The 20,411-nt window shown below is 35.2% G+C and overlaps 3 protein-coding genes and 1 long non-coding RNA gene across 5 annotated transcripts; 2 read left to right on the forward strand and 2 right to left on the reverse strand.

Moving 5' to 3' along the window:
* Positions 1-39: 39 nt before the first annotated feature.
* On the forward strand, positions 40-3,418 carry LOC143558924 (thymidylate kinase-like). Of its 2 annotated transcripts, XM_077047662.1 has the most exons (7): positions 40-183; positions 1,611-1,663; positions 1,844-2,176; positions 2,354-2,465; positions 2,548-2,607; positions 2,696-2,800; positions 3,165-3,418. In XM_077047662.1, exons 2-7 carry the CDS (start codon positions 1,629-1,631, stop codon positions 3,279-3,281), a joined length of 762 nt encoding a protein of 253 aa, XP_076903777.1. In that variant the 5' UTR covers positions 40-183; positions 1,611-1,628; the 3' UTR covers positions 3,282-3,418. The 2 variants fall into 2 exon arrangements, with proteins under 2 accessions (XP_076903777.1, XP_076903776.1); XM_077047661.1 differs by lacking the exons at positions 40-183; positions 1,611-1,663 and having other exon boundaries at positions 1,756-2,176.
* Positions 3,419-3,983: 565 nt separating this feature from the next.
* Positions 3,984-5,310, reverse strand: LOC143558932 (F-box/LRR-repeat protein At3g26922-like). Its single transcript, XM_077047668.1, has 2 exons — positions 4,426-5,310; positions 3,984-4,379 (listed from the first exon to the last, which is right to left on the reverse strand). The coding sequence occupies exons 1-2, from the start codon at positions 5,308-5,310 to the stop codon at positions 3,984-3,986; spliced, it is 1,281 nt and encodes a 426-aa protein (XP_076903783.1).
* A 4,357-nt stretch (positions 5,311-9,667) lies between these two features.
* LOC143558926 (uncharacterized) lies at positions 9,668-10,589 on the forward strand. Its single transcript, XR_013139831.1, has 3 exons — positions 9,668-9,986; positions 10,081-10,226; positions 10,316-10,589. It is a non-coding gene; the product is annotated as an uncharacterized LOC143558926 (long non-coding RNA).
* Positions 10,590-15,810: 5,221 nt separating this feature from the next.
* Positions 15,811-20,018, reverse strand: LOC143558942 (cytochrome c1-2, heme protein, mitochondrial-like). Its single transcript, XM_077047677.1, has 8 exons — positions 19,937-20,018; positions 18,783-18,855; positions 17,535-17,755; positions 17,141-17,420; positions 16,979-17,050; positions 16,781-16,897; positions 16,628-16,693; positions 15,811-16,129 (listed from the first exon to the last, which is right to left on the reverse strand). Exons 2-8 carry the CDS (start codon positions 18,840-18,842, stop codon positions 16,013-16,015), a joined length of 933 nt encoding a protein of 310 aa, XP_076903792.1. The 5' UTR covers positions 18,843-18,855; positions 19,937-20,018; the 3' UTR covers positions 15,811-16,012.
* Positions 20,019-20,411: the final 393 nt, after the last annotated feature.

Raw genomic sequence — 20,411 nt, forward strand, 5'->3', positions numbered from 1 at the left:
AGTGATGTTTGTTTTAAAATAAATAAATAAAATCTTTTTAATCACTCTCTTTTTCTTTTCGTCTATAACTCTCCCGCCAAACTCCTCAGAATTTGGCGCCACATTCAATAGCAGACAAAAAAATCAATTCCTCAACTACAAAACGGTTTCAAACACGTTCACAGTTGTTAATTCTCACAAGTGGTTTGCTTTTTTCACTCTTCAATTCAAATTAGGGCTCAGCCTCTCTAATATTTGATTTCACTAGTCAAGGTAATCAGGAATCAATTAATTCATTAGCTTGTCGTTGCTTATTTGCTGTTGAATCGTATGTAATCTGTCCTTGATATCGAGTTCTTGTTAGCTTAATTGTTTGATCCGGTCGTTAATTTTGGATCTGGGAGTGTTATTAATAAGTTTCACATAGTGTCCACCAGGTGTTTGATAAATTGTCTCAGAGAGAATTAGATTAAATATGAAATTTCTCTTTGATGTCGAGTTCCTGTTCGCTTAAATGTTTGATCTGTTCGTTAATTATAAATTTTGTGAGTTATTAATACGTTTTAACATAGTGCCCACCAGGTGTTTGACAAATTGTCACAGAAAGAATTATATGAAATTTGGTTTTGATATCGAGTTCCTGTTCGCTTGATTGTTTGTTCCGTTAGTTAGTTTTGGATTTGGGAGTTATTAATACGTTTCACATAGTGCCTACCAGGTGTTTGACAAATTGTCACAGAGAGCATTATGTGAAATTTGTCCTTGGTATCGAGTACCTTTTCGCTTAATTGTTTGATCCGTTTGTTAGTTTTGGATCTGGGAGTTATTAATAAGTTTCATATAGTGCCCACCAGGTGTTTGACAAATTGTCACAGAGAGAAGTTGGTGTTATTTACATGATAGGTTTAGCAAATATTATGTAGCTACAAACCTTGTTTAATTAGTGCACCAGTTGGGGAGATAGTTAACCAGTAGTAAAGTTTGCTCGAATAGTTAAGTTAGGCAATTTGAATTCAAATTGCATATATCTTTTATTATTTTTATTATTGTTGTTATTGTTATTATTATTATTTAAAATTTAAATATCGCAGTTTATCTTGTTTTTTAGTTCATTTATTATCTATCTAGTATAAATAGAGGTTTATTGTATAGTTAGTTGATTATGTTTTGATTAAAGAGTTGTAAGCGTGAAGCTTGACGACCGAAGCTTTTGGGTCGAGTTATTTGAATAAAACCATATGCGTTCTTGAGCCATTTGATTATTACTATGGATTTGGTACTATTTATGATGCAGGAGCATCCAAGATTATCTACAACTTAATTTTTTAATCTTTTATTTGTTTTTATCTTTATCTCTAGTTTGTTAAGTTTTATCTTTTATTTGATTTGTTAGTTTTTGAACTCTTTAATTAAGAGTATGGAATGAAATAATTAGTTTTTGGTTGAAAATAATTTATAGCAACTTTGTTCTTCAACCCTAGATTCGATTATCGTCTTTGATTATCTTGTGTTCTTGAGCGATTGATTGCTTCCAAAACTGCATCACGTATGGCCACTTTATGTTTGTTTAACAAGTGTAATTTAAAGTAGTTTTCACTTCTCTGAGGATGAAATGTTTTATATAAATTCAGTTGTGGGGTTTGGAGAACATGCATGCTTCCCATTTCACTCTGACTAAGCTTTTGTAAGTTAATATTACTTTTAGTGTATAATTTATGCATCATTTTGGTTAACACTCCACTTTTTTTCAACATAAAAACTAGTACTTTCAAACAATATGCTTTCTAACCAATTTGGGCCACATGCTCGACTTGTTTATACCATTTTCGTTAGTTTTGTTAAACAAATATCTTTCTTGCTGCAGAAATTTTGGAGCGGTAGCTGCTGCACAAAGATCATCAAACCTCAGGCTTTCATTTAAGTGTTCTTCCAGAAGAGTTCACATGGAAAACAATCTTCACAGTGATGCAAGAGGTGCTCTTATTGTTTTAGAAGGTTTGGATAGAAGTGGGAAGACCTCACAGTCTGGCAGGCTTGTTTCATACTTGAATGGTCTCGGGTATCCAGTAGAATCATGGCGGTTTCCGGATAGAGATACTGCTGTGGGGAAAATGATATCATCGTATCTTTCTAATCAATCTCAGTTGGATGATCACACAATTCATCTTCTTTTTAGTGCAAATCGCTGGGAGAAAAGGTACAGTTTGGTCTTTTTCTTCATGTCTTTGTTACTTGTAATCTATGTAGTAAAAAAGTGTGAGAGTGCGTATTTGTATGTTAAAAAGTGTTTAGTACCTTGGGTTTTTCATTTTTAAACTGATATGATTATGTGTTCTTCATGTTTTTTATGGATTTTTTATCTCATGAATTTCAGATCATTGATGGAGGCTAAGCTAAAAAGTGGCACTTCCTTGATTGTTGACCGATATTCTTATTCAGGGGTGGCTTTCTCATCTGCCAAAGGTTTAGATATTGAATGGTGTAAGGTGAGACTTTGTTTTAATCCATTTTGTTTTTTCTTTTTAATTGCTATTGAGCTTTGATAACATGAATGTTACTGTTATGCAGGCTCCAGAGGTGGGACTGCTGGCACCCGATTTGGTGGCATACCTTGAGATACCTCCAGAAGTACTTTTTCTCTGACTTTTGTAAATAAACTTTGTAATAATATATCTCGTTTCTATCTCATGATTTTCTCAATTGATGATTTTTAAAGAAAGCTGCTGAAAGAGGTGGTTATGGAGGCGAGAGATATGAGAAGCTGGAATTTCAGAAGAGTGTTGCTCAGTATTATAAGAAACTTAGTGATCCGTCATGGAAGGTAATCAATTTGTTTGAGAACATTTGGTATTGCCATAACTTGGTGGTGTTTGGCATTGTGTTTTTAAGACAAACCCGTTTCTAGAGTTTGGAAACAGTGAAGCCGATTTTAATACAACAAAACTTATAGGTGTTAGTCTTACAATGCAAATGTATAAATGATGGAACAAATGCCCAAGGAACCAATTATTAGATCATAGCAACTTCAAACATTTGCATCACATATTCACATCCAAACACTGTCTTCTCTAGCATTTTTTTATAAGCAATGCCAAACACACCCTTTAATAGTATCCGATGAATATGCTTGTATAACTTAGCTAATAATTGATGGCGATTCAACTGTATTTGTGATTATTTAACAGATAATAGATGCATGCCAACCAATGGAAGATGTTGAAAAACAATTGAAAGAGATTGTGCTGGACTGTGTAAAGTCTTGCCAAAACGGGAAACCGGTTTCTGAGCTTTGGTTGTCTTAGTTTCAAATCCTGTCAAGGGAAATATTAAAAAGGAATTTGGACATTTTCTGTATAATTATGTCACTCAACTTTTACAAACTACTCGTGCTTATTTAAATTTATGTGTTTTATACTTTTATAGATTGAAAGGAACCCATTTCCAATGCATTATTATGACTATTGCATACTGGTTAGTAAATCTCATGGAGGATATTATAGGTATTTGATATTACACCTAGACTCATGAACAAAACCCCGAAACATAACTTGATGTTCTTGAATATTTATAAAAAAATCATCATTTGATAACCTCATTTTAATTAGAAAATTGTATTAGAGAAGTTGCTTTAATAGTAAAAGTTAATTATATTTTAGATTTTCTCAACAGGTTTAAATAATTAGTTTGGATTTCTCATTTAGTTACTTGTTTCATGAAAAATCGATAAAAACCGGTGCATACATAACCGAATAAATTATCGTCATTTGATATGTTTTAATCACTCCATTCAGACATATTTGATTGTTCCGAACAATCTATTTGGTTCACCATTATCGTGAATGAGATAACTCTCGTAACAACTTTATTTATACGTTTTTGAATATAAATATAAGCATCAAGTAACAAATTAACTACAGTATGAAACAAAAAAGTATTCCACAACTAATAAACTTTCATTGATTCTATCCAGATCTCCCAAAAGCAAGATCATAAGAACTACAACTTTATGCAATTTCTTTTAGCAATCGTATAGCAATAACGTAACACAAATAATAACAGTAGCTAAGGTTCAACACTTCAACCAAGATGAAATATTGTATAGAACGCCCACGATTGTATTCATGCGTGTTTGAGCAACGATGTTGTGCCTCCGGATCATCAGGATCTATTATGGTGCACTTGACATCAGGTGACTTCTGTAGCAAGTAACCTTTCACGCGTGAAACATGTATTAACGCTTCACTCCACGACCTGCGCGTGCCTTCAAACAACCTCTGCTCATAGAAAAGACTCAAATCCACCCTCAAACTCTTCAAATCCCAAAACAGCGAACACCGAGTCGCCAACTCATCTGGAAACAAAGAGAGGATATGAACAACAGACGAGCAAACCGTAAGCGACTTCACATTACATAAAACATTGAGGAACATGATCAGATCATCAAACAGTTTCTTCTCTTCCGGTTTTTTGCAACACCGTATCAAGACCAGGAATAAGACCGCCTGTAGTTTCAAACCGCGGAAAGTTACCACCCCGAAACTCGAAATATTTAAGGTTTGGAGTCGTGAGGTTACACCGGTTGACACATTGGTAGTGGTACGCAATTGTTAGCTCCGTGAGATGCGGAGCGTGTATGTTCAAAGCGTAATCGTCCGTTTCAAGTTCACAAAAGACCAATTTCAACTTCTTCAACGCGGGAAACCCAGAGAACGGATCAAGATCAGTAATAACAGCCTTTCGGAGATGTAAACTTGCCAGATTCTTGAAATATCCGGATCTCGGTCCCAAATACGAACAACGGATGTTTTCCTTGTAGCTTTGGAGTTTCAAACTTTTTAACGAATCCCATGAAGCAGTACGCGACATGATCATCGGCCAACCGGTCTGTTTTCTAGTCTCTTCAATACTAACGTCGAGTTCTTCAACGCCTTGTTTAAACGCGTAGTCGAAAACCTTTTTCAATATCTTGGCGCTGCATTTTTCTAAACGTCTGAAGTTTATTCTAACCAACGGGGCCGACCGAGGGACCGATAACACACCGTAAAAGAACTTATCGAAAGCACAGACTCTGTTGCTAAAACTACTGGAGTTGAAGTCGAGAACAGGAACATGAGTCCATTTAGAAGACCATGCTTTCGACAACAACGATGTTTCAAAGGCGAGTTTGGTGTCCAGAGACGAAAGAATACGAAGCCGCATGTCTTCGGGTAACGTCGAAAGCCGGTCCGCCATTGCTGCGTTTGGTTGTTGTTCTTCACCTTCAAGACGTAATCTTTTGAGGGGTTTCATCTGGGTTTCGGGTTGTTGTTTGCATAGTCGTTTGACCGCCATTGTTGTTTGTTGTAATGATGTAATTTGGTGATCAGAATAATAATAGATGGTTTTATATAGGAGATTAAACTGTTAAAAGTCGGTGATATTCGGAGATTAAATTTTAAATCAAGATATCTAGTGGAGATTTGTTTGATGGTTTATTTACATGCTTACCATATTTATGTTAGAGTTGTATATTATGACCGTTTGTTTATTTATTTACATTGTAATATTTTATTCTTGTAAATTGTAAAATAATCAAATATTTTCAAATATCAAAATATTAAATGGATTTTTCGTTTGTTATGATCGCTTGCATCTAATAAATATTTTGAAATTTAATATTTGCCTTAAGTTCTAAACATTGCTAAAAGAAGTAGATGGAATGATAATTTCTTTGTGTTTCAAATCTAACACTACTAGAAAAGAGTAATGTTTCTTACGAAAATTTCTTCTTACAAACGTTTTTCCTACATATTTCCAACGAAATTCCAACGAAAAAAGACTACCCAAAATTTACAACGGAATTGTAACAAATTAGTGACAAAAACAATTGTGTGAGAAATGTGTAGCAAATATTCCTACACATTTCCAACAAAAAATACATTAGCACGCATTTATTTAAAATTTTCGTGAGAAATATGTAAGAAAGAAAATAAAATAAATAAATAATAAATTTCGTTAGAAATGAGTAGGAAATATTCTGTCTTATTGATGTTTTTTTAATATATTATTTGTTTTTTTATATAATTAAGTTAAGTTTATTACTGGTATTGATAGTAATAGTAAATTTACTGTTTTTTACACAAAATTTATCGATGATAATAATATAAACTTTTTAAATCTAAAATATATATCGATGAAATAGTAATAGTATAAATGTATTGTTTTTTTTTTTGCAATATATTTTTTGTTAGAATTGTGTAGAAGAAAGAGACCAAAAATTAAATATTACATACTTATTCCCTACTTGTGTCTAGTGATAAAAAGGTTTGGGTTTTTAGTGGAAGATCCATGTTTGATCTCCACTTACGTCATTTGGGTGGATATTGGTAATGTAGGATTTGAGCTAGGCATTGTGAGGTTCTCAGTTCAGATCCGGTACCCAACCGAGTTTTCGTCCCACTGTGTATTACGCCAGAGAGTTCAGCTTTTGTGGAGGCACAACGACTGTCAAGTGGCAGCCGACGGTAAGGTTACTCGAGGGAACGCCCAAGCCAAACTCTGAAGCCAGCGTGGACCCGACTAAGACAACATAGTATGACAAGAGTGTGGCAACGTAGTACTCTGCAAATTGGAGAGTGTGGTGGCCTAAACACTAAAAAGAAAGTCGTCACTCTAAAAAAATAATACATATCTATCTATTTTAAATAACAAAGTTATTGGTAGAATAATATAGTGGACAACGAGCTGAGCCCGAGCTCGATTATACTTACTAGAGCTCAAACTCGAACGTGGCTCATTTCAAGCTTTTCTTATAAAGCTCAAACTTTGTTTGTGAGTTGTTTCTCAACCTTGTGTCCGGCTCATTTATTATTTATTAATTAATTTACATACGATTTTAATATTTTTTATATATTATAAGAAAAACCCTTAAACGAACATAAGGCTCAAGTTCATGCATGCAGTACCTTGATTATTCGTGTTTGAACTTTAGCCTATTGATTTTATGCAATTTATGACGGGAAAAAAGAAAATAAAATCTTTTTTTTTCGGTTAACTGATTCCTTTATAAATTCTTTTTTTAGGGGGGGGGGGGGGGGTGTTTGAGGCTCGTAAATTTTTGTAATATTTTTCATCAGAAACACGTCCTATTAAAAAATAAAAAATAATATGTTTTATTGGAAATTGTTTGGGAACATGAAATAGACAATAATTATATATTCATAATAATAATAATAACTATTTTTGAAAGGCGGATTAAATATATTAGAGAGAAAAACATAAGACCACTAGTCCACTACTGGAAGAAACTAGACGAGTCACAAATGAAAAGACCGTTACAAGTGCGTTAGAAGATTCATTATCTACTTCGTCCAAGTAACACCATATTACTAGAACTACTATAATACCACAAATAAATAACTTGAACAATATCGTCATAAAGTCTCTTCTACTTGATTTCTTTAGATTGGAAGACAATGTCGTTTCTTATCCTCCAAGTAATCCGCCAGGTGATAAAAATAATCGATCCCACTAAAGCATAATCGGTCCCTCCATGTAAGGTACATGATGAATCGAACTGAGCCAAACTAGAATAGAGAATGAGCTTGATCCACCAGCAACACAATACCCGATCAAGAAACAATTTTACTCAAGATCCCAATGATAGAAGAGCAACTACCAAAGACGTGATTACTCATCTCATGCCAATGGTTACAAATCGGATAAAGAACCATTGGGCATCATAATTTCTATTGAAAAGGTCCAATTGGTAGGAAGACATTCCAATATAAATCTCAAAGCACAAATGTTGGTCTTTCTTGGAATATGACTGTACCAAATACTTGAACGAGTGGCCACCGGTAAAACATACTACTCGATCGAATTCCTCGTTTCCTTACCAAGAATCCCACCACCCCATGCCATTAAATTCCAAACGCCAACGGTCATTACCATTTTCAAGATGTAACTATATGAATATATAATAATTATTATTGTTATTATGTTTGTATGTATGTGTGTGTAGGAGTTGAATCTAATACAAAGGATATTTTTGTAAGGATATTCCCTTACAAGGCACAAGCTTGAGCACAATAACTAAAGTGGCATTATTTGATGCTCGGGCGCGACTTGAGCTCAAGTTGTTTGCGAGCGTCTTGCTTGTTTTGAACTTTTTTTTTTGCCAATCTAGGCTCAAGTAGCTCACAAACAGTTATGCTTGTTCCGAGCTATTTATCAATTTGAGCTCAAGCAGCTCGTGAGTGGCTCGACTCATTTTGAGCATTTTATAAATTTGAGTTGTGGCTTGGCTTGAGCTAATAAATACCTAGGGTCGTTTCGAGATTTTACCAATCTGAGCTTAAGTAGCTCACGAACAACTTAACTCCTTTGCAACCCTAGTATAATGTACATCTATTAAACTTCACGGCTTTACTCATTACAACAAAATCTTGACACCGCGTGGGGGGGGGGTGCTAAAACACAGTTTGATCAAACGGGTCGGGCAACACTTTATGTTTTTAATCTACTACCAATACCGTAATAAACTTAACCGATACTGATTAAAGTTTCATGGATTCACCATCGCAACGCGCTAGTTTAGATAACCAGTTTTCTTTAATAATAGTTATTACTTACCGGTATACTTAATGTTTCTTTTGAAAATAATAAATGCTTTTTATATCTTTGATGATTACACTCTCAATTTTCATTTAAATTTGTTATATATATTTATAATTTGATGAAAACATTGTATTTTATTAAGAAGTAATATATACTTAACTAAAAAAAAGAAAAAATCTTTGATTTCCCTCCCATTAAAGACCTAAAATTGTTTTTTTTCTTATTCCCGCTATATATTTTTGATATATTTGATTTCCCTCCCACTCCATACCCAAAACTGATTCACTAGTTTCCCACCCTCCATATTCACGTTTATAAACTGACTATGATTTCCTATGATTGTAGTCGAGGAGTTAGCAACCCAGCGCAAATTGATGGATCGTGCAGGTTTGTTTGTTTGTAATTGGTGCATTGGATAGTTAATATTTTAACAATAGTTATTGATCTATGAAGATTCTTTTGTTTGGGGCTGAATTGAACAAAGTTTGAGTTTTCTACATTGTTTAGAAATTATGCACGCCAACTGTTCGATAAAATGCCGGTGTGAATATTTGGACTTTCAATCAACATAGTTATGTAATATCTTTTATGTAAGTTGTTGTTGATCTTTCTTAATAATTAGAGTTTTGGTTTGCGTTAATTGCTCTGATGTTTGCAGGATTGGGCTCATCTGCCGATGTTTTTAAAATGGCAATAATTTTGGTCCAAGTCACAATGAATTGTTGAGTTCAACTCTTGATTCTGTTGTAAGAAATGTATGTAAATCAGGTCTTTTGTTGTGAGTTTATTCTAAGTTTTGGTTACCTATACAACAACTTTAATCCTAATGTTGATAACCAAGAAGAATGTTGACTCTTTTAGTTGTATTAGATATTCATACCAAATATCAGAGATTTACCAAATGCTGGTTCAATTGTTGCTTGAATAAAGTAACAAACACTACGTTAAGGGATAAGTTGGATTATGTTTGAAGTTTATCCAAAATGAGAGATATGAGAAGATATTTTGAATGGATTTCAAATAGATTGCGGTGTATTATAACTCTCTGATTATTTTTATTGGTTAGCAAGTTAGCGTATTATCTAAAGTGGGTTAGGGCCATTGTATTTTTTTAGACGTCTTGAATAATAATAGTTCGAGCATGTCGCCTCAATAACTATGAAGTTTTCAGATTTGGTTGTCAAATGCTTGATCAAACTTACAAAGGTCATTTTTAGATATACTTATAGTTAACTTCTACATATTGGTTCAATATCCCTATTGCCTCTTTTGCAATTAAGTTTAATGCTTTCATGCTTCAATTTGATACAAATTCTTCGAAGTACAATTTCTAAGGTTTACTTTGACCGCATTTTCCTAAGCATTCATAATTATCTGCAAGAAATTGGGATGGAAGAGATCAGGAGAAGGTATGCTATACTTCAGTTATAAACCTTTTGTTTGTTGTTAGAACTAGGTTTAATTAGTATTACTAATTCATCATTACTTATTGAGCTAGAGCAGATGACAAGCCTTTGTGCATGGTGAAAACAATTCTGCATGAGCTTTTACAGCTTCGTGGAACTGCAATAAAAGGTCATCTTTTGATGAAATTAATAGACATGGAGCCGCAACCTATAATACTCACCTACATCGATCATAATATTCAGGTATTTTGTTTAATATATAACCTAACAACTCTATATAATGGAAAAACTTGGAGCTTGTACCAATAAAATATTCTTTTGATTATGATTAGACTTTGGCTGCGCTAAGAATATTGACACCAACTGGGCCAAATGGAAAAACAACTGGAAAATGAACGGAAGGCAAGACAAGACTTGGAAGTTGGCACATTGAGTGATAGAAATGGGAAATGAGTGTATGAGAAATGAAGAAAAGATACAAAAGTTTGAAGAGTATAAGAATATTTGAGTATTCTGCAAATCTGTAATTTGATTTTGCAATCAATCCTTAAAACGAATTCTATATTGTAAACCTTTTAATTTAAATTAGCGTATTTGTGGTTGATTTGTAAACATGTTTTACATTATATTTAACTTTTTATGCATATAAAAAATCTAGAATTTTTTATTTATGTTTTTGAATCTTATTGAAATGTGCAGAAAAAAATATATTAACAAATTTAAAAAAAAAATAACGAAATGCGTAGGAAATATAAACAAAAACTATTTGGATGCGTCGGAAATGCGTAGACACCTCTAAGAAATAAAAGAATGAAAATAATTAGATTGTGTAGGTAATGCGTAAGAAAATGTATAAATATGCGTAGGAAAAACGTAAGAAAATGAAAACAAAAGTTTTAATTACTTGTGTAGGAAATGCGTTGGAAACTTCCAACGACATATTTTTGTAGGTAATGTGTTAGAAAATGTGTTGGAAATGCGTAAAAAAATATTTCCCACGAGGCTTTTTCTCACACCCTTTTTTGCTGGAAATGTGTTGGAAATGGTGATTTCCTACGCATTTCCAACGGAAACTGATGTAGGAAGTCAATCAATTTCTAGTAGTGTAAACCGATAAATTTGAATTTTGAAACTGTTTGATTTCAGTTTATATTAAAAATTTCCTTACATGTTATATTCAGATATAGCTTTTGGTATACAAAGAAAATTGGAATTTATATTTTTAAAGTAATAGGGTGGCAATTTCGTATTTAGTATGTTTAGTCTTTTCACCCGGGAGTCGGAAGCGAGCTCTTAACATCGACATGTGAGATATCATCTCATCACTCGTTGTTAGTTTTTTCGTTTGTTGTGGCTTCTAACGCCTTACTAGTCATTTTTAATGAAATTTGTCGTTCCAAAAAAATATATCGTCTTATTACCATAACCCTAAGTCCCTAACTTAGTCATGTTGTCGCTCCTCACAAGTCACAACACGTCTTTGTCACTCAAGATCTCGAACCCTAAATTGAAGTAGAGTGTATGTCCTCTTGTATCATATAACATTAATAATAATCTTATTGTCGAATCAAATTTGAACGATTTTTCTAAATCTAATTCGATTTTAGTTCAAATTTAGTTTAAAAAGTTCAAATTTGAGTGAACGGATTCCATTCACCCGTGGACGACGAATTCCGATCTAATGTAGAAGCCTAGTTTCAAATGTTGGATCATATATGCATATGGTTAAAAATAAACTAGTTTGCATTTAGGTACGTAATTTATAAGAAATGTATAATCCTTGTTTTGTGAAGTGAGTTGAATAAAAGATATTGTACTTAAATGTCAGTTTGTAATAAATAATGAAACTTATTGATATGAATATATAGAGGGATTTAGCCCATTTAACACCCTGACATCGACTTTTCCCTTAACTTTGAGTCCCTCGGTCTTTTAACCAAGTTGCCTCACGGTCTATTAAATTACTAACAAACATTGGTAACCCTCAATTTACACCCACCCATACACCACCCACAACCTCCACCACCACTTGGTCAAAGCCTTGATAAAATCCGGCATTGTGTTGCTTTGTTGAAATAGGTCCTCATTCTTATATTCATCCGCTAATTAAAAACTTTAGTACCTTCCAAGCTAATCTTCACTGTCAGCAAAACCACCATGATCATGATGCCGTGTGTCATTTGGTTGTTGAAATGAAAAGTATTCGAGCTAAGTATACATTAATGCAATGTAGATGATCCATATAACTCGATTGCTGGACATGAATTAATGGCTCTCACTTGATTAAATAAGCAAATCTCATATGCCTGGTCTAAAGGTTTACGCAAACGCTACGTTTTTATCAACCAAATAGATGCCAGGTCTTTTGACCAACGAAAAGCTGACATATGACACCCCTTTTTACTAGTAGTAATAAAAGCCATACGTGTTAGATGAATGATAAATCCATCTAAAAAGTTGACACCCTTTTTGCTGGTTTCGATTGAAAAAAAAAAGGTCACCACAAGAGTGATACCAACAAAAAATCCGTCACGAGGTCGATTCCTGTGTTTTAGGTCTCACCACAAAAGTCAAAACTGCAAATAATTTATTTAAGGGATATTGGTTTTTAATACTCCTAACGTTCACTCGTTGGTAGATAACACTCCCAACTAATGATTTATCTCCCACCACTCCCAACTTGTAACTTCTTTTCTTTTGTCACTCCCGAACTTAACGGACCCTAACCCCGTTAGCTTTTTTTGCTGACGTGGCATTTTTTTGCTTTTGTGGCATGCCATGTGGAAAATACCTAATTAGAAAAAATAAAAACCTAACAAAAAAAATAATATATATATATATGTATATATATATAACAAATAAAATATATATATATACACACACATAGAAAAACATACAGACAAAAGCACCACCACCACCATTTCATAGCCACAATCTACACCACTTCAGCCTCTATTGCCACCTTCACCCCTTCCCACCGCATACCTCCACCACATCAGCCACTATTGCCACCTTCACCCCTTCCACTAGCCTCGTTGCTTTCACCACCACCAATTGCCTCCACCATCTCCATCATTACGGGTCATGTTTGAATAAATTTAATGTTTGCATATTGTGATGGATGGTTTGATAATGATAAATGAGGTAGTTGTTGATCAAAATCCCAAACTCAAATGAGGTTTTCGCCGCCGCCACGTTTTTCCGGCGAGTTCCGCCGTTAACAATAGAGCAACGATTCAAGGTAATAAACATTGCGTTCTACTATTTCTTTTTTCCGGTCAAAAGCCCTATGCTAATGTATTCAAACTGTAAACACGAAGATTGAATTTTAGCAAAGTAAATTCGGATGGTCTAGGGTTTGGCTGTTGATGTGGCTGCTTACGATATTTGTGGTGAAGGCTGGTGGTGATGGTGAAGGCAGTGGAGGCTGGAGGTGACAGAATCCGGCGGTTGTGGAGGCCGATGTGGTGGTGCAAACGGTGGTGAAGGAATGATGCCGGTGTATACATGTTCGTGTGTGTGTATTATATATATATATATAATATTATTTATTTTTTAGTTAGGTTTTTCTTTTTTTTAACAAGGTATTTCCACATGGCATGCCACATAAGCAAAAAATGGCACGTCAGCAAAAAAAACTAACGGGGTTAGGGTCCGTTAAGTTCGGGAGTGACAAAAGAAAAGAAGTTACAAGTTGGAAGTGGTGGGAGAGAAATCGTTAGTTGTGAGTGTTATCTACCAACGAGTGAAGAGTAAGAGTATTAAAAACCAATATCCCTTTATTTAATAAAGTCAATTAACTTTTTTGTTTCCATTCGTTGAATGAGTTCAAACAATGAATGAAAACAAAAAAAATACTAATTAATTGTAGATGTAAAACTTAGAATAATAAAACATGTTCTGCTAATGTGATAAATGACTTTATTCACGTATCTAGTTAGACCACCCGTGGTGGCAACGTTGCCACTGTGTTATGTGACGAAAACGTGGGGGGTACACCGATTCCCCTGCGTTATGTGAAGCTTGTTTTTGGCTGCGTTGTATACAAAACGTGAGGGTTGGCACAGAAATAAAAAAAAATAGCCGTTGGGTGGGTGGGGTTGGAGCCGTTGGGAATTTAAAAAAAAATTATATTAATTATATTTATACTATATAAACAAACCAAACTCATTTTTTTTAACACACTCCTTCCACTTCTATACCAATTTATATCTTTTACACTAATATTTCTACCATCATGTTTCCAAACAACAATCAAAATATTCTAGTTTCGGTCAATATGCCCGTCAAGCCAACCAAAATCCACAACCGAACCAATCTACCGCCCCGACGCCAACCGTACCCGTCCCGCAAATGTTTGACCCGCAAATGGCGGCCTACTTTACATATCTACAAAACTCTATGCCAAACCCGGTGCCCGGTTTCCAAAACCCGACGACAAACATTTTTGCCGGTTCGGGTTCCCAACCCGCCCCGGAGACCGAAACCAAGGTCGAGTTCGTGCCGGAGACACAACCTGTCCCGGAGACCGTATGCGGTTCGAGCCAACGCGGACGTTCGAAAAAACACGCAAAGAAGCCCGCCGGCGAACCTCGGGTTAGAAAGACAGTGATCCAGTGGAGTCCCGACGAGTGCGTACTATGTGCTCGTGCTTGGTGTCAGATATCGGAAGATGCCAAATGCGGTAGGTTTTTAAAATGCATATATATTTTTTTAAATTTCTTATAACAAACATTAAACTTGTAATGTTTTTATTTTTTTAGCGAATTATCAAAAAACGGGGGTATTTTGGCACAAAATTATAGAGAGGTTTCACAACCTTGGCGGGGACTCGCGTCCAGAAAAAGATTCGTTACTGTCGAAATGGGGCGACATAAACACCAAATGCATGGTTTTCCATACGGTTTTCTCTCGGATGAATCGAACTAGGAGTAGCGGTGTCTCGGACGTGGAAGTCATGGATAACGCGTTGGTTGAGTTTCAACATAAGGTCGGCGGGACCTTCAACTACTTTGGCATTTGGAAAGACCTATTGAGGTTTCACCCAAAATGGGGCTTGGTGTTGGATGCCGAAGCCTAAGCCGACGGTGGCCTGAGTAAAAAAAGTCTAAAACATCGTCTTCGGTTGATCCAGACACGCCCCGTTCCGACGCTCGAAACCTCAACTTAAGCGATAATGACCCCGTGAATACTACTGACATGCCTCGGCCGGGGGTAGAAGAACCAAAGGCAAAGGAAAGGGGAAAGGGGCTGCTTCGTCGTCGGCAACGTGTTCGAATCCCGAATTGGAAAGCCAATTCCAATTAATGAACTCTCGACTCCAAGATTTACACCAACTTGGAACCCAACGACTTCAAGTAAATTTGGACGCCGTCGACCTACTTCGAAGGAATGAGATGGACAAAGACATCGAGGTTTTATCAAACGAGCTATCCGAAGACGACCCGATAGTTCAATCTCTAAAAGCCGCTCGACGAGCGAAAATTTTAGAAAAATATAAATGAGTTTTAGTTTTATTAGTATTATTTATGTTTTTTTATTTTTAATTTGATGTATTTTTTTTAATTTAGTTTAATGTATTTTTTATTTGGAAGTTTAATGTAATTTTTAATTTTATGTTAATTTATTTAAATGATTTAGTATTTAAAAAACAAATAAAATTAATAATGACTGGGCGCCACGTGCCGCATAATGCCTGGATGTGGAGAGTTACGACTACAACATGTTTTTGTACAAAACCATAACTCTGACTGGGCGCCACGTGGCGCATAATCCCTGGCAGTTGAGCTTTATGACTACACATGGTCTTAGAAAAGAACAAGAGAGAGCATACAACACAATCCTGAGTCCCCTTATTATTCGCTTCAAAATTCCGAAATGGAAAACCAGTGCCATAGGAACCAAAACATAGCTTGTGTACCAATTTTGGTACAAAAAAAAAATTCAAATTCAATTCTTATACAAAAACAATTATTTTTCAACTTCAAAGTAGTTCTTTTTTAATGTTTCTCGAAAAAACAGAGACGCCTCTAGTTGACGACATCAAGAACAAGCTTACGTGACTTCAAAACCGACCACCTCAGCCGCCTGTAGTAAGCAGCTTGAAGCAAAGCCAGTGACAGTACAAATATCCACTTGAATCCCATCTGCATCCCCAAAACTAAATTATTAGAGAACTTATTTCAAAATAGGTAGATCTTACAGAAAGCGTAGATGAAATTCATAATCAGTTTAGACGAGCAGCAAAATTCGTAAATCACACCGAACCACTAGAATGATTTATATCATTTACTTAATAAAATATTAGCTAAAAAAGAAGCATGTGTAAAAACGAGTTGGAATTCACCAAAAGTCTTATTTTAATGGCATAGAATATTCCAAATCCTAATTCATTATATCTGTAAAAATATTTGGATATAACACATTAATTATAGTCATAAACTTTTAGAAATTAGATGAAACAAGTGTTTGCGAGTCCGTCCAACATGCATATCTTGTCATCTCTAAAAATTGAGTATAATCTCTAATGTTGTTCATCACTTTTAGTCTATGCCAAATAAAGTGACATAAAAACTTGTTATAAACCAATTGCAATGTGTTTTATTTCTCAAGACATAAAATTGTAGGTTTCGAAGAAATTGTACCAGTTTTCTTTCTTCCATTTCTGGTTCTGCAGCCCAGCTCAAAAACGAGACGATATCCTTTCCCATCTACAAATACATAAAACAGAGAAATCTGAGTATGAGGCCCAAGCTGAGAATAAATAAATAAAGGTGGCCAGTTAGCCCGTTACCAACCTGGGCCTCTGTTGCTGGAGTACCATCTTCATATTCAACAGCACCATCATTAAGCATTTTAGGCATTGCTATAGCTCCTCCAGGAAAGTAAGGATTATAGTGCAGGCCTTCCCTAATCTGCAATAAATTCAAAATTTGGTTCATTATCTAATAAACATTAGGAATGAATTCAAATATAGAACATGCTTCACAACTTACTGTAACACCAGCAGGAGGATCACGATAGCCAGTCAGAAGTGCAAACACATAGTTCTGTCCATTGTGACGAGCCTGAAGTAACAAAAAGTGTGAGAATCAAGCAACACACCAAAAAAGTATAATTAAAAAGTCGTAATAGTTGAAATTGAAAGAAAAGGTTACTTTGGTAATAAGACTGAGATCTGGAGGGTAGGCCCCACCATTGGCAAACCTAGCAGCTTGCTCATTAGCATAAGGCTGAGGGAACCGATCACTTAATTTTCCAGGGCGAGTAAACATCTCACCCTCATCATTAGGACCATCGACCACTTCAATTTCAGCAGCCATTGCCTTTGTTTCCTCTTCTGTGTATGCCACACCAACCAAATCACGGTATGAAACCAAACCCATTGAATGGCATGATGCGCATACTTGTGTGTACACCTGGTGTCCACGTCGAATCCTGCTCGTGGACAAACACCAAATTGCAAAAATGTCAAATGCTGAAATTTCATGATTTAGAGAAAAAAAACATATCACTTGATTCACTTTATTAAAAGGTACAATAGAAACTCACGAGGCATGGTCATATGAGCTCAGAATGCCTTGGTGAGGCCAAGGATAATTTGGAGATTCCAACCCATGCTCGGCTTCATCAGCAGCAGCAATAGTTGTAAAACTTAAAATCCCTGAGACACCTGCTCCAAGCAGAGCAAGTGCCCTCAGTGACTTAACACCAGCAGATCCAGCTCCATCTTGGTCTTTCTTTGAAACCAGAGACGATAAAGCTGGTGGGGCCTAGAGTTTTAAGAAGATGATGTCAGCAATCAGTAATCACAGTATCAATAGGTAGCAAAGTTATCATAGTGATACGCTCTTGTGATGCATTTGTTCCAAAATGCAGCTTAATTCTAACTTAGAAAGCAATAGTATTCTCAAGTTTATAAATTCTTCCGTACGTGGTTAATGCTTTGTAGTGTATGTAAGTTATTGATCTACAAATGCTCATGAAATGATGGGCTCACAAAACAAAATATGTGGTCTAAACTCCTGATGGTACTTCCTATACATTTCAAATAGCCACTCAATGAAGTGAAAAATAAACAACTAGTGTCATAATGTGCAGTAAGAGTGAAAACAAATAATGAATGCAAAAGCATAGTCACATAAATCGCGGTGCGCTCTGGTACGGGTACGCGGTTCGCTAGGCTAGACGAATTCGGTACGGAGGGGGGTAGGTTCATTTCGGTACGAACCGGTACGATGTACCAAGAATTGCGGTTCGAGGGAATTAAAAAAAATAATATAAGTTATATATCTTTCAAAAAATTATAGTTAGTTATTTAAAAATATAATTTTCACTTTATTATTTATATTTATACACAGATATTCAAATGTAATTTAAGTAGTAAAGTATAGGGTTATATTTAATAAAAATACAAACGTTAGGGTGAAAAATGAAGTTTTATGAAGAAAAAGACTGCCAGCGGCGCTTCACCATCACTATCGTTCTAGGGTTTTGGTTATGAGAGCCAAATCTGGAATCCAATTCACTACCAAATAAATCCACTGTACTTATAGCGATTTCGATTGAGTATAATCACGAATTCATAATCAATTAGAGGGACGGACCAGCGTCAATTGGTTCGCGAATTAGGGTTTTATGGATCGAACCGTACCGGATAATTGGGTCGCGAATTCTCCGCCAACCGGAACGCCGACGAATTGCGATTGGGTACACATCGTACCAATTCAAAATTCGCGGGTATCTTAGCGATTTATGTAACTATGTGCAAAAGCCAATAAAGTAAATGATAATGCTTACAGCTGAACGAGAATGAAGACTGCCCCTGAGCAAGTGGTAAATTCCCCTACCACCAGCCATTTTAGATAGTTTCCTGTAGACCCATTAAATCGAAAATCAGAATCCGATGATAACTTATAACAAGTCTCTATCCCTACAAAGATTTATATTACCAAATTCACATCAAGACATGAAAACAGGGAAAATGTCAAGTAAACACCGAGTCCAAAGGTATATAAAAGCAAAAGCAATGCTCATATCATCCCTAAAGATACCTACGTTGCAACAACTGAACAATAATCCAATCAACAATTGCCTTAGCCACGAAGAGCCCACAATTTTGGTTTTGGTTACCCAAGTAAAAACTTCCGAGAAGGCCACCCAACCAAACATGTTTAACCATAAAGTTTCCTCATTCAAAACCAATGCGCCCAAAACACGTTAATACTGTGGAACTGAACTCAGGTGTCATAATCAACCCCCCCCCCCCTTCTTCTCTTTTTCTCTAAGTGACTCACTCATACTTGTATGATTAGCTCACAATCTCAAACATGACACTAGCGGCACCAATACCATTTATAATATCCGCCCACTCGTACCAACCAATATCACTCACAACTTTTAATTACCCACGAAGAACTCACAAACTTTTCACGGTTACTCGAGTGGAAACTTTAAGGCAGCTCACTCTACTGTTTGACGGTATCTAACCTTAATCTCTCATGTGAGTCAACAATACATGATATACCCAATTTTCCAATTACATGTAATTCACTCTAGATCTCAAATCAATTTTCAACCTTATCCCAAAAACTTGTATATAGATTGCCTTTGCAGATTGCAACAAGTGGCACAAATAAAATTATTGTAAAAAATCGATATCGATTTCAAATCGAATCCGGAATTAAATTTATATTATAACCCTACGAATCACTAGTTTCAGCTCATATCATGTATATTTTAATCAAATTCTATTAATATTAAAATGGATTTCAAATCGTGTTCGATAACGGAGCTAAAATATAAAACACATACCTAATTTCAGATTAATAATATGTTTCATGGAGTCTATAAATTAAAAGAAAAGTCAATTAAACAACGATATCGTACATTTCGTATAGACGATGAAACCCTAGAGGATGGATTAAACGTAAAGGATTGGGCTTTATACTTACAGGATGTTGTCGGAAGAGATTGAAATGAAACGGCGGCGTTTAGCCGGTGTGGTGCAGATGGATCCAACAATGACCTGTTGAATTTGTGAATTGAAGGTGAAAGAAAGACATTTCAGATCTTTGATCTCGAGTACGACGTCGTTTTGCAGTAATGGGCCTTGAGTGGGCTCGTAGAATATTAACCTTTGGGCTATGGTTGAGTCCAAAATTGAATATTGGGCTTTTTGATCGTTTTCTTACTACAATTACTTCTCATGATTTAACATGTTCATATTCGTCCATTTGATTTGGTAAAAACTGTCACTTGCATCTAATAGTGAAATAATTTTAGTATCAGATAATGGTATAGATTTTTATTGCATAAATACTATCGTATAAAAATATAAAAAAGAAAAAATTTCTGTAACTTTTTAATCTCATAAACCTATAGGTCAATACACATTTTCTAAAATATGTGATATTATAATCCAGGGGT

The sequence above is a fragment of the Bidens hawaiensis genome, unplaced genomic scaffold, assembly GCF_021521415.1.
Source record: "Bidens hawaiensis isolate Kalapana, Puna unplaced genomic scaffold, B.hawaiensis_p1.1 tig00019675_1, whole genome shotgun sequence".
NCBI lineage: Eukaryota > Viridiplantae > Streptophyta > Magnoliopsida > Asterales > Asteraceae > Bidens > Bidens hawaiensis.